The 12329-nt window shown below is 46.0% G+C and overlaps 1 protein-coding gene across 2 annotated transcripts in view; it reads right to left on the reverse strand.

The window, feature by feature from the left end:
- The window catches only part of SMCHD1 (structural maintenance of chromosomes flexible hinge domain containing 1), an 83416-nt gene extending 71407 nt beyond the window's left edge, over positions 1-12009 (reverse strand). For both annotated transcript variants that reach the window (XM_080582819.1, XM_080582818.1), the window contains exon 1: positions 11353-12009. In XM_080582819.1, the coding sequence (XP_080438945.1) occupies positions 11353-11994 (642 nt within the window). In that variant the 5' untranslated portion in view covers positions 11995-12009. The remainder of the gene's footprint in view (positions 1-11352) is intronic.
- Between the last annotated feature and the right edge of the window lie 320 nt (positions 12010-12329).

The following is a 12329-nucleotide window of genomic DNA, read 5'->3' on the forward strand; positions in this document are numbered from 1 at the left end:
CCCTGGAACGTGTCAGAGAAGGGCTACAAAGCTGGTGAAGGGCCTGGAACACAAGTCCTGTGAGGAGCGGCTGAGGGAACTAGGGCTGGTTAGTCTGGAGAAGAGGAGGCTCAGGGCAGACCTTATTGCTCTCTACACTACCTGAAAGGAAGGTGTGGGGAGCTGGGGGTCAGCCTCCTCACACAGATAACTAGTGACAGGACCACAAGGAATGGCCTCAAGTTGTGCCAGGGGAGGTTCAGGATGGAAATGAAGAAAAATTTCTCCTCAGAAAGAGCAGTCAGGCATTGGAATGGGTTGCTCAGGGAGGTGGTGGGGTCACCGTCCCTGGGGGTGTTCAAGGAAAGGTTGGACCTGGTGCGTAGGGACGTGGTCTAGTGGGTGACATTGGTGGTAGGGGGATGGTTGGACCAGATGATCTTGGAATTCTTTTCCAACATTAACGATTCTAAGATTCTATGAAACAAGTAATTAAAAATACGGATACTATAAAATTAACATCCTACCGTGCTCTTGGAGGTTAACAGTGAATAACTGGAGAGTTTTGAATCTGAGAGCACAGACAAGCATATTTTCCTTTCAGGTATAACAACAGCTTCCCTGTTTTCTCTACCGCCCCAAAACTTCTGCTTTCAAAACGTTGTGAAGAGCCCAATATTTATTTGAAGCATAAGAAAGCAGGATGAGGTAGTCCGTGCACCAGACACGAGCCTGCTGTCTGAGTAGGGGCAGCTCTCTCCTTTCTGTGCTCTCACTCACTGCATGAGCGGATCTCAGTGAAGCTGATGTAACCACAGGCTCGTAGGCAGCTCTACACCTGCATTTCCTGGGTGTGCCCGGCGTTACTCCATGTACTGGCAGCAGTTCCTTTCTGTGTAACTCTGGTTGTCATTTGGAGGTAAGTTACTATGCAGGTTCACAGACCAAGTTCAGTGGTCTTAACTGCAGATAACCTGTTGTTTTGACTCACGTAGCAATTTAAGAAGCTTTGTAAGCTATGGCCAACTTATCGAAGTTCTGTTTGAAAGCTTCACTTGCTTTCTCCTTCCCTCCACGTGATAATCTCAGTTATCCCTATCTCTGCCCAGGGTGCTGGTAGTGGTGAGGGAGCTCTTTGGGTGTCCCATTATGTGGATGCAGCCTCCAGGAGGACGAGCTGGTCATCCCTGGAAAAAAGATTGACCTTCTGGGTAATTTACTTCAACAGCTGATTCTGTCAAATGGTGCTCTGTCAAATGTTTTGTCTTTCAGTAAGACTCCAGCATGTAAGAGAGATTATATCTTTTGATGACTCACTATCAAGTTCAGATTTCACTGCTAAGCCCTTTTCAGCCTGGCATTATGTCTTTTTTCAAATAAGCACAAAGGATGCACCTAATTCTTGACTTCAGAAGATTCATAATATGACAACCTAACACACACTCAGATTATAAATTTGGTTATTCTTCTACAAATTTTCCATACGCACAATCATTATCTAGCTTGTTGTCAAAAGTATTTATGCTTTTTTTTTTTTTTAAATGGAAAGTAGCTCTGCAGTAAAGGATTTGGGGGTCTTGGTGGACACCGCATTTAACATGAGCCAGCAGTGTGCCCTTGCAGCAAAGGCAGCTAACAGTGCCCTGGTCTGCATTAGGAAAAGTATTGCCATCAGGCTGAGGGAGGTGATCCTTCTCCTCTGCTCCCTACTGTTGAGGCCACACGTGGAGTGCTGGGTCCAGTTCTGGGCTGCCCAGTACAAAAGAGACATGGACATACTGGAGAGAGACCAGTGAAGGACTATGACAATGATGAAGGGGCTGGAGCATCCCTCCTGTGGGTAGAGGCTGAGAGAGCTGGGACGGTTCAGCCTGGAGAAGAGGAGGCCTGGGGGGTTCTTATCAATATCTATAAATACCTGAAGGGAGTGAGACAGGGAACGAGATATAGGATGTTGATTCTGTAGGTCTTAGCTAGCACAGTTGTATGTTAATGACCCCAAAGATAAGGGAGTAAAAGAGTGTATGCATAGATAATGGAATCAGCAAGAACTGGCTTGACTGCTGAAGTCTGTCAAAGAAAGGTCAGAAGCTTAGCAGCGAGGAAGACTTCTGGCCTTCATCAAAAGACCACCAGAGTACCACCCAAGGACTCCAGTACGCATGCAAATAGGGGGAGAAGCTATGTTCATGAGTCTTTGGAGACCTGATGAATATGCAAGAGACGGGAAATGAAATGATATTCATCCCGCTAACATAAGCACACTGCCAGTAACCCTTGCTGTGTGTGTTAGGCGGAGCAATCCCACACATACCCGGCGCCGTAATAAAGAATACGTGCTTAATAACTTTGGTTACTGAGTTTTCCCTGTGTCAGGAGGGAGCAAAGAGGACGGAGCCAGGCTTTTTTCAGTGGTGCCCAGTGCCAGGACAAGAGGCAATGGGCACAAACTGAAGCACTGTAGGTTTCTTCTAACATCAAGAAACTTGTTTTCCACTGTGGGGGTGACTGAGCACTGGTGCACCCTGCCCAGGCGTTGCTCGACATCTCCCTCCTTGGACATATCCAAAAACCACCTGGACACATCCTACGCAACCTGCTTTGGTTGGCGCTGCTTGAGCAGGGGTTGGACCAGGTGACCTCCAGAGGTCCCTGCCAACCTCAACTATTCTGTGATTCCATCAACAACATCTTGAAGAGTACAATACCATCACTACACTCAGAAGTGTTCCTGCGCATTCACAGCAAAAATGTGCTTGGAAGCGATGTCAGAAGAGGTACACAAAATGTTTTTTTGGACACAAAGGAAAAAATAAATCATTTGGGAAAGACCGAGACAAGCTGCAAATTAATAATCTAAGAGAAAAAAAGAATGTATGTTCTCTAAAAAAGGGGTGCACTGTGAAAAGACAAGGGCACCTACATTATTGGTTACATAGGATCACTACATGCAAATGCAAAAGCCACAGTGTTACAACGATGCACAGCTACATCCATAAAAAAAGACACCAGAAAAATAAAAAGCACAGAAGATGGCAATGAGCCAGATTCTGAATAGGCTAGGAAAACAACTACAGCTTGTTTTCTTTGTACTCCTAAGAGCCATTTACATTGTTTGCTGAGTCACGGCTGATAATTACACTTAGAGGAGCACTGACTGTGTTTTTGCAGGGTTTTGGTACCAGAGGGCCATGGGGAGTGACCAGTGAGGGAGAAGGCCATGAACTGCCCTGAGCCACTGCCAGATGAAACCAAAGAAGACAACCCACTGTGCATCAAAATTCCAACCACTCGGAGGAGCATATGATGTTTCTGCTCAAACTTATTTGGAAAGAAATGGAGAAGACACATGAGAAGAGACAGAGGAGACATACAGCAGGAGACATCACCAGTGGGTGCTACAGACAACGTTGCAAGGAGGTGCACCAAGCCAGAGCAGCAATAACACAAAAAGTGCAGTGGCCCATGGAGGATCTATGTCAGAGCAGGGAGTTTCCCGTCTACCCTCCCACCCCCACGGGTCTGTGGCTTGTGCCAGAGCAGAAGATAACCAGTAAGGAGCCCGGAGGAGTGGCACTGAGAAACCCTTAAGCACAAGGCTCCACCTCATGCCCCACCAAAGGAGCTGACAAGTGAAGTTGCGAGTCAGCGAAGAGAGATAGAGGGCAGAAAGTGAGGTTGGCAAAGGGGGAGGAAAGGTGTTTCCCTACGTGTTTGTTTGATTGCCCTTCACCAAAGAACAATCAAAGGTTTCTGTTAACTGGAAATAAGTTAAACTAAGAAAAATTTCCTGCGCTGAGCCTGTTTTGCCTACCTCAAGAAGCCAGGTACTGTACCTATGAAATGGTACATAAGCAAAAAAGCTGTCTTTAACGAAAGAAATGTATTCTTTACAAACTGAAGGCTCAGTCTGAAGCACTGCCTGTGCTTCATGGTAAATAAAGTTAATGGCTCTCAATTTGTTGGCGGATGTTTACGACATGAGATGAGTATTAGGCTAGAAGGTAAGAGTTTGAAACAGCCAGATGAAGAATGCCAGAAGCTTTCAGCAGAGCAATTTACAGCTAAGATATGTGCAAGTGTCAATGAACTGTGACCTAACTCTTAAATCTCAATCGAGAATCAAGGTTCAATTTAACCTATGATTGATGACTTTCTGTATATACTAAAAACACACTCAAAAAACCAAACAAACAAAAGCCAACAAAAAACAGAAGCTCACAAATTGCAGACACTTTATCAGCAGCTAAAACTCCTTTAATCAGGTCTCATTGTCTTTTTTCCTTTGTATATAAGCACACAGGCACCCAAAGAAAATTTTCCTATTTGATCTGAACATGCATTGTGAGTCTTATCTGGCTGCTAAGCCAACTACAACACTTAACACGAAGTCAACACAGATTTTGCCTCTAGATTTAACATTTACTTTGGAAAAGATGTTCAACAACCAAATGTCCAATTTTGTGTGCATATCACCATGGCTTGGAATAACACGGATAGGCTTGAAGTGTTAAATGAAGGAGAAATAATACACTGTAGATAAAGAATCACTGGTCTGCTTCCAGTGGTCCTCTGGTATTTTACCTAACATTGCAAAGTATAAAATAATCACCATCAGGGTCAACATTTCAAAGTAAAGGAAGGGAACATTCTCACTGACTCACTGGAGAGCAGCTCTGCAGAAAGGGGCCTGGGGGTGCTGGTGGCAGCAGCTCAGCATGAGCCAGCAGCGTGCCCTGTCAGCCCAGAGAGCAAAATGCATTTTGGGGAGCATTAAATACAGCATGGCCCCGCGGCTCTCTGCAACTTTCTGGGGAACTATTGCCTCACAGCTTAGTGATGTAGCCAGGGACTAACAGAGACACAGCAGCCATGCAGTCATCTTCCATAAAGAGGCAACTAGCCCAGAAATAATTTTCTGGCTAACAGGATCAGACTGGTGGTGCAAACCTCTTGGTGGGAACCCGAACTGCTTCAGTTAATTGCATCAAAATCCAGCATGGGCATTTTCAGTGCTGCCCTTTATAGCTACTAATTTTCTCAGAAAATACCTCCATACCTCAGCTACATAATATAAATAAACATGGCTTTACTTTGAGTATTTCACATTGGTCCAGGAGCTTCTTTGCTGTGACTTGTTCAGGAATCTTTGAAAAAAAAAAAAAAGAAAAGAAACGAAAAAAAGGAGCCTAAATGCCACATCCAAACTCTGTGAGCTTGCAGTTGCATGCAAAGTTGCAGGTTGGCTGAATGTTTGATGCTATCTGCCAACTTACCACCTGAAAGACGGACACCTAAGTCAGCTATCCTGCTTTATGTCCCATTAAGAAGAATTACCAGTCCAAATGGAAAGAAATCTGTTATATCAACAAATGAAAGAACCTACAAAACATGTTTAAGGAAAAAAAAATTCTCAAATCACAGATTTTCAAACCAAGAACTGTTTTTCAGTTGTGCTTACTGGATATTTGTATCACATCTCTCCATTATTCATAAGCTGAATAACATTAAGGTCATTCATACAAAATAGCAAATATAAAAACTAAGATTAAACACATTAAGTGGAGACTAATGTCTTGCTGGAAGTAATTGAGAACAACTGCATAGAACAGCTTCTAAGTGCGTTAATCAGATAAATTTTTCTAGTCTGCTGTTGGGTCACCCAGTTGGTCTCTAAAGATGAGGAGCTGCTGAGGATCTGGTAGTGAGGACCTAGTACTGAGCAGTCATGGTAGCAGAGCAAGAATGATAACAATCATCTTAAGGCAAGCTCATTTGGATGTAATTAATGTCATCGCAGAAACATAAAACAACTTTGGATATCAACAGAAAAAGGTTCCAAAGGTCTCTAGAAAAGGACTTGCATTCAAAATATAAATTATTTGTAAGCATTTCTCACAGCTTAAGAGTCGTACGTTACAGAAATATAGGATTACTCAGTAGCCCCTGGGAAGGTGGTCACTACAGGCAACATACTTACAAAACAGAGCACTGAACATTAGTGTTCTGAAACAAACACTTCAGCCTAAAGAGCAAATTGCACAAGATAAAACAGCAGAACATGAAGTGCCTTGTCCTCTCTGCAGTGCTTGTGGGTTTCCCTACTTTCAGAGGTTATTGATATAAATATTTACAAAAAGAAGCTTCAATAGAAACATTAAGAACATCGCTACAAGTAACAAAATTCAATAATAAAAGATGTTTTCACGTGGCATCTTCAAGTAAAGCGTTATCACAACTATAATGGAAAAAGACAGAGAAAACAAACAGAAGGTAGCTGCATGACAGAAGCTCTCTAAAGGAGCTACATACGGAGATCTAAGAAATCTTTCCCAGAACAGCAAGTTAACCTACACAATCTTGCAAGGCTTAACAAGCTGAAAGATGAGGACCCTAAAATTTATACAAGAAACACGCTGCCATTAGCGGACTTGTTCAAAGCTTGCGCAATTATAGGAACTTTCACCAGAAATTCACAAGCACAAATAACAAAGAATAAAGTTATCTGCCAAAGCTGACATTAACTCCATGCAGCTTCCACCATGAAACTGTTGTATGGCATCACTTGATAAAAGTAACACGGTTTCGAAAGCCACTCTTCAAAAGCAAAGTCCTTGGTGACATCCAGGACGTTACACCTGGATAGCTCACGCTGAAGGAATGCAGACACCATGCATCTGAATATCACCACTGATCAAATATGAGCAGGAACTTAAAAACCACATAGCCTTACATATCAGTCGACACACGCATTTAATAACTGGTACTACATTATTAAATAGCACTGTAAGTGCACAGACGTATGCTAACTGTATCCTCTTCCCACTGAAATGTCAGTAACAAAAGCAAAGATGCTATATGTAAGCATTTCAGTGAAGCTTGAAATATAGTATGGCAGTTTGGGAAAAAAATCTCAAAATTGTTGGGTCTTATATGTGCCTTATGTTTTGTATATGTATGGCATGTTTAAAAAATATCTATTTTAGTTCACGTAGTCTTGAAAAGTGAGTAACGGAATATAGGTTTTATAATACAAAAATAAAATTATTGCAAGATGGATTGATTTCATTATTCAGAATGGAAGAAGTTGCACTGAGCAAATTACTCGGACAGTAGCTTAGCGAGGTATCGAAACAGCTCTTAAGAAGATTTAAGAGTTACCCTCTGGTGTTAAAGAGCTTAAGGTGCTAATACTTGTTCATTGATCGCAAATAATGTCAATAAACGTTACTTATTAGGCATTGGAAAACAAATATTCACAACAAATATTACACTTATTTCTCGAGTTCCTACTACAGCTGTGTTTCTCTCTCATTACTCCCTTTCAGTGAACACCCTTTTTTGCCTTTTAGCATAGTGATGCACTGGAATTTATTCTGGAGGACTGGAAAAAGAATCTTTTTAAGCAGTTGGTAGAATGGAAGGATACATTGGGAAGGACAAAATGGAAAGCTCAACAAAACGTTAAAAGCAAAATATTTTCAGCTTATAAGTATGTCTGAAATTCAAGCATATACTTAAATTACAAATATTCCCTTTCTATACACACATACTTTTCTTCAAACCATGAGGCCACAATGATGAAAAGTGTCAAAAATAAATGAGTCCATTTTACATTTATGTAGTAATACTAAATTCAGTACCAAAAGCACCCTTCAGACTCATACTTCATTTCAAATACCCCTTTACGTGTTACAACACTTGTATGCAGTTTTCAACGCAGGTATCTTTCTGCTTAAAAAGCAGTGTGCCCTCTACAAGCACCTGGAAGGATTCCTACTAGTTCAGCATCAAACTGAGGTGTTCCAACTTCACTGCGTACTTGGCAGCGTAAGCCAGGGAATTTGGGATTCGCTGCTTATCTCCATTCCTCTCACTGCAAGCAAATACCTTCCAATTAGACTCTAAACATCAGAGCAAACAGTGCCCATAGACCTGATAAAAGACTGAAAGGTGTGCAAGCAATCTCGCTCCAACAAGGAGCGAAAAATCCCTATTTATTTCACTTATTAATCTCAAAACTTCATGGTTCTGGGGATTGAAGTTACATGAATGCTCCACCTATGCTCTATAGTGCGTAAGTGGAAGAATCAAACTAACAGATCATTTTCAATTAAGAGGATACTGCTTTAGGATCGCTGTAAGCAAGAATAATGAAGATTAGATATGCTCCAACCTTTTTTTTTTTTATATAGGTTTTAAATCTCTCTCCTCTCCTCCCCAGAAAGGGAAGGCTAATTTATAACCATATAATGCCACATCTAACCACACTGTCATGCGTGCTGTTAGGGGACAGTTCCAAAATTCCTTAGGTGACAGATATCTATTTCAAAACCAAAACAAATAGATGTTTCAAAACAGAAATACGAACATTTTAATAACAAAAAGAGAATACTGTATATGACGACAGAGGAAATGAATCAGCTCCTAAACCCACCTCTCACTTGCTGAACCACCTGTCTCATCTATCTCTTAATTTTTTACACCAACAGGAATGCACTAAACTTACGTCAGCGTTATGAATCGTAGAATCATTTTGGTTGGGAAAGTCCTCTAAGATCACCTGGTCCAACCTTGAACCTAGCACTGCCAAGCCCCCCATTAAACCACGTCACTAAGCACCACATCTACAGTTTTTTGAAGACTTCCAGGTATGGTGACTCAGCCACTCCCCTCGGCAGCCTGTTCCAATACTCTGCAACCCTTTCAGTGAAGAAATTTCTCCTAATACCCAACCTAAACCCGCCCTTGTGCAACTTAAGGCCATTTCCTTATCACTTGGTGCTTGGGAGAAAAGCCCGATCCTCACCTCGCTGTAGCCTCCTTTAAAGCAATTGCTGAGGGTGATCGGGTCTCCCCTGAGCCTCCTTTCCCCCGGGCTAAGCAATCCCAGCTCCCTCAGCCACTCCTTGTAAGACTTGTTCTCTAGACCCTTCACCAGCTTCATTGCCATTGTCTTTGGACACACTCCAGCACCTCGATGTCCTTCTTGTAGTGACAGGCCCAAAACTGAACACAGTATTCAAGGTGCAGCCTCACCAGAGCTCAGTCCAGAGGGACAATCGCTTCCCTAGTCCTGTCGTAAAAAGATAAAAGCATAAGTCTCAGGAAGCAGCAGCCTGAGACCATGCCTTCAAGCACTCACTATTTTCAGCTTGCAATCAGCTTTAAACATTATTTTTCAAGATTTACATTCTCCTTTAACTCCTATGTGTTCAGGTATACCCAAAGTAACTCTCATGCCATAGGATGATGCTCAGAGCAAAACCAGTTCCAACAGCTGAGCACTTACCCGGCACCTTTGCCAGACACTACCATCCTCACAGCCAGTTGGCAGATGGAAAAATGCATGCCCACCCCGGCTGTGACAGCAGAATAATTCAGTCGTGCGACAAACTGCCAATGAAAGTAAATCTAAAGCCAAGCATGTACTGAGGCTGAGCTACCAGACAGAATAACTGTGGAAATAAACACTGCTAGATATACTGCATTTGCCTTATCTTTCACTCGGATGGTCTCTAATAGCTTTAATTGGAGAAAAGTGAAGATGACATTCTGCTTTATCTTATCTAAACAATTCAAAGCTTGCTTATCAAAAAGATGTTTTTTCCTCAACTTTCATCACTTCTCTGAAAGGTTTTCAGCACTATAAAGTGGGGAAAGTCTGTCTCGATCACGTGAATTCATTCATCATCTTTCCCCTGAAAGCAGTTAATTCCAACTTTCGAGATGCCAGAAATTCTGCCCTTCGCAGTACGATGCTTGGCGAACCGCAACGCGCAAAACTGCCAGAGGCACTGAGATGCCAGAATTCTCTCCAGAAGCCCAACAAGAAAACCTTTACACTGCCAGTGTGTCGTACATCGAACGCCAAAGTTCCCGAACCCACCAAGCCCGACAGCTTTCTCTGTACCAGCATTTACTGGACATGTCAAACAATCTACCTTGACAAACTGACATGCATTCAGAGTCAGATGTTCCACGAGATAATGAAAGCTCTGAGATGTAAAGTGTGACCACGCTGAAATTAGCTGTGATGGAGGCAACTCTGGCTGAATTCGCAGTCAACACATCATTACAGATGCCCTTTCCCTGAGGGAATGATCATTCAAGGTTCTTGTTGCACAGGTTTTTAACGGCATCAACTCTATTATCCTAAAGACTTAGCACCTCAAAACAAGACTTAACACTTCAAAACAAGACTTAACACCACCAGGAGCGGTGAGAACGATTTGGGTGTTGACATGCTAAGAACTTATACTTGAAAATTCCACTTTAATTCCACTTTTTTTCACCAAATCCAAACACATCAAGCTCTGCTTTGCAGAGACGAACTTCTCAAGCACTGTGTTCGAGTGGTCTGCCTCGTGGCAAGAGTCTTGCCGTCAGTAAGTTTTTGAGATAAGAAAACCCAGAATATCACATGATGATGGTTTATTTCTAAATAAACCTTTAAATACGCCAAAATCTGTGAACCACCGGACACAGAAGTCGCATGGGAACAGAAGTTGCTGGAGCACACAGCAGATATGAGAAGCAGCAAAGCAGGGAGGCCAGCAGGACAGCTCGGTAATGTGCCATCCTGAACACTGACGGGAGAGAGCTGTGCAAGGGGGAGCCAGACGTGTGTGACAGATATTCCTGCCCACACTGGTAACTCAAAACTTCCATCCCAGAACAAAACTATTACCTTGAGCACTGCCCAAATAGAGGGCAAAGCAAGCAATGCTCTGCAAAAACACGCAGCGGGGAGAACGATGGGCAAATTAACCCGGATAAAGGAACTAAAAGCGAACGTTTGATGAGGACGAATTCGTGCAAAGTTTACAATATGCACGGCGAGTTGAAGGATACATAGGTGGTTAATGAGTTCGTGCTCTCGAAAAGCGAAACCACGACACAAGACGGGCAGCTGGTGTAAGCAGCAAACTCAGCAGTACGAAACTTCCACCTGAGAGAGCCCGGCAGACCAAGCAGGCTGCACCGAGAGGCGAGAGGAGCCAAGGGGGCAGAGCAGGCAGCGGGGAGGCGGGCGGCAGGCTCCACAAGCCCGGCTACACCTCCCGGGAAGCCACCGGCGCTGCCCGGACACCTTGGACAGCACAGAGCCCGCGGCTCCCTGCCTGCCTGCCGCCTCCCTCCCCGCACGGGGGAGCTGCCGGGCCGCCGCCGCCCTCCCTCACAGCCCCGCCAGGGGGCCCACGAGGGGGAGCCGGACCCGACGCCCCCATCTCCCCTCAGCCCCCCACAGCCCGCGAGGCGCGACCGTTGGCGGCCGTTGGGGCGCTCCCCCTCCAACCCCCCCCGCCCCCCCGCACCTGTCCGCGCTGCGCCCCGCCTCGCCGCCCGCTCCCCACCCGGCCCCGCACACACCTGGCAGACGGCGCCGCGGAAGGCGCGGGGGCTGTCCGCGCCGCAGCTCAGCACCTTCTCGTCCGGGTCCGCCTGCTCCCGCCGCCGGTCGAAGAGGAAGACGGTGCGGTCCCCGCCGCCGCCGCTGCGGGACGCCGCCGGAGCCGGCTTGCGGGAGCCGCGGCCACCCCCCGCCGCCGCTGCCATGTTGGGAAGGCCAAGAGACGGAAACCGGCCCGCGACGATGGCGGCGGCGGCGGCGCCGCCTGGGGCCTGGCCCGCGAGCTCCCCCGCCTGGCGCCGCGCTGCTGCCGGGCGGAAAGCCCCGCCGCGGCCCGGAAGGAGCGGGGCCGGGCGGGCGGCCGGGAAACGAAACTGCGCCGCGACCTCGGAACGAGTCCGCGCCCGCCGCGCCTCGCCGCCGCCGCGCTTCCGGGACCGCGGCACCGGGGGGGAAGGGGGGGGCGGTGGCAGCGCCGCGGCTTCCGCTCCCCATTCGCCCGCCCGCCGCGGCGCGCAGGCGGGGTGGGCGCCGCCACCGCGTGCCGGCCGCGCGCGCAGCGGGCGTTGAGGCGCCGTCGCCGGCTGAGGTGGTGCGGGGCGGCGGCAGCCGTGGCGCAGCACCCTTAGGAGGGGAGCGGGTGTGGGAGCGTTCGTACACATCTAGTGGGGTAAACGGAGCGTGTTTCCCGAGTGAAACACCATATCGCAGCGCCTAGGATGTTAGTTCTAGAGTATCCATATTTTTAATTGTTTCATTGTTTCACAGAATCGTTAAGGTCGGAAAAGAATTCCAAGATCATCTGGTCCAACCATCCCCCTACCACCAATGTCACCCCCTAAACCACGTCCCCAAGCACCAGGTCCAAACTTGCCTTGAACACCCCCAGGGACGGTGACGCCACCACCTCCCTGGGCAACCCGTCCCAATGCCTGACTGCTCTTTCTGAGAAGAAATGTCTCCTCATTTCCAACCTGAACCTCCCCTGGTGCAACTT

The sequence above is a fragment of the Anser brachyrhynchus genome, assembly GCF_964034855.1.
Source record: "Anser brachyrhynchus genome assembly, chromosome: 2".
In the NCBI taxonomy this organism is placed as follows: domain Eukaryota; kingdom Metazoa; phylum Chordata; class Aves; order Anseriformes; family Anatidae; genus Anser; species Anser brachyrhynchus.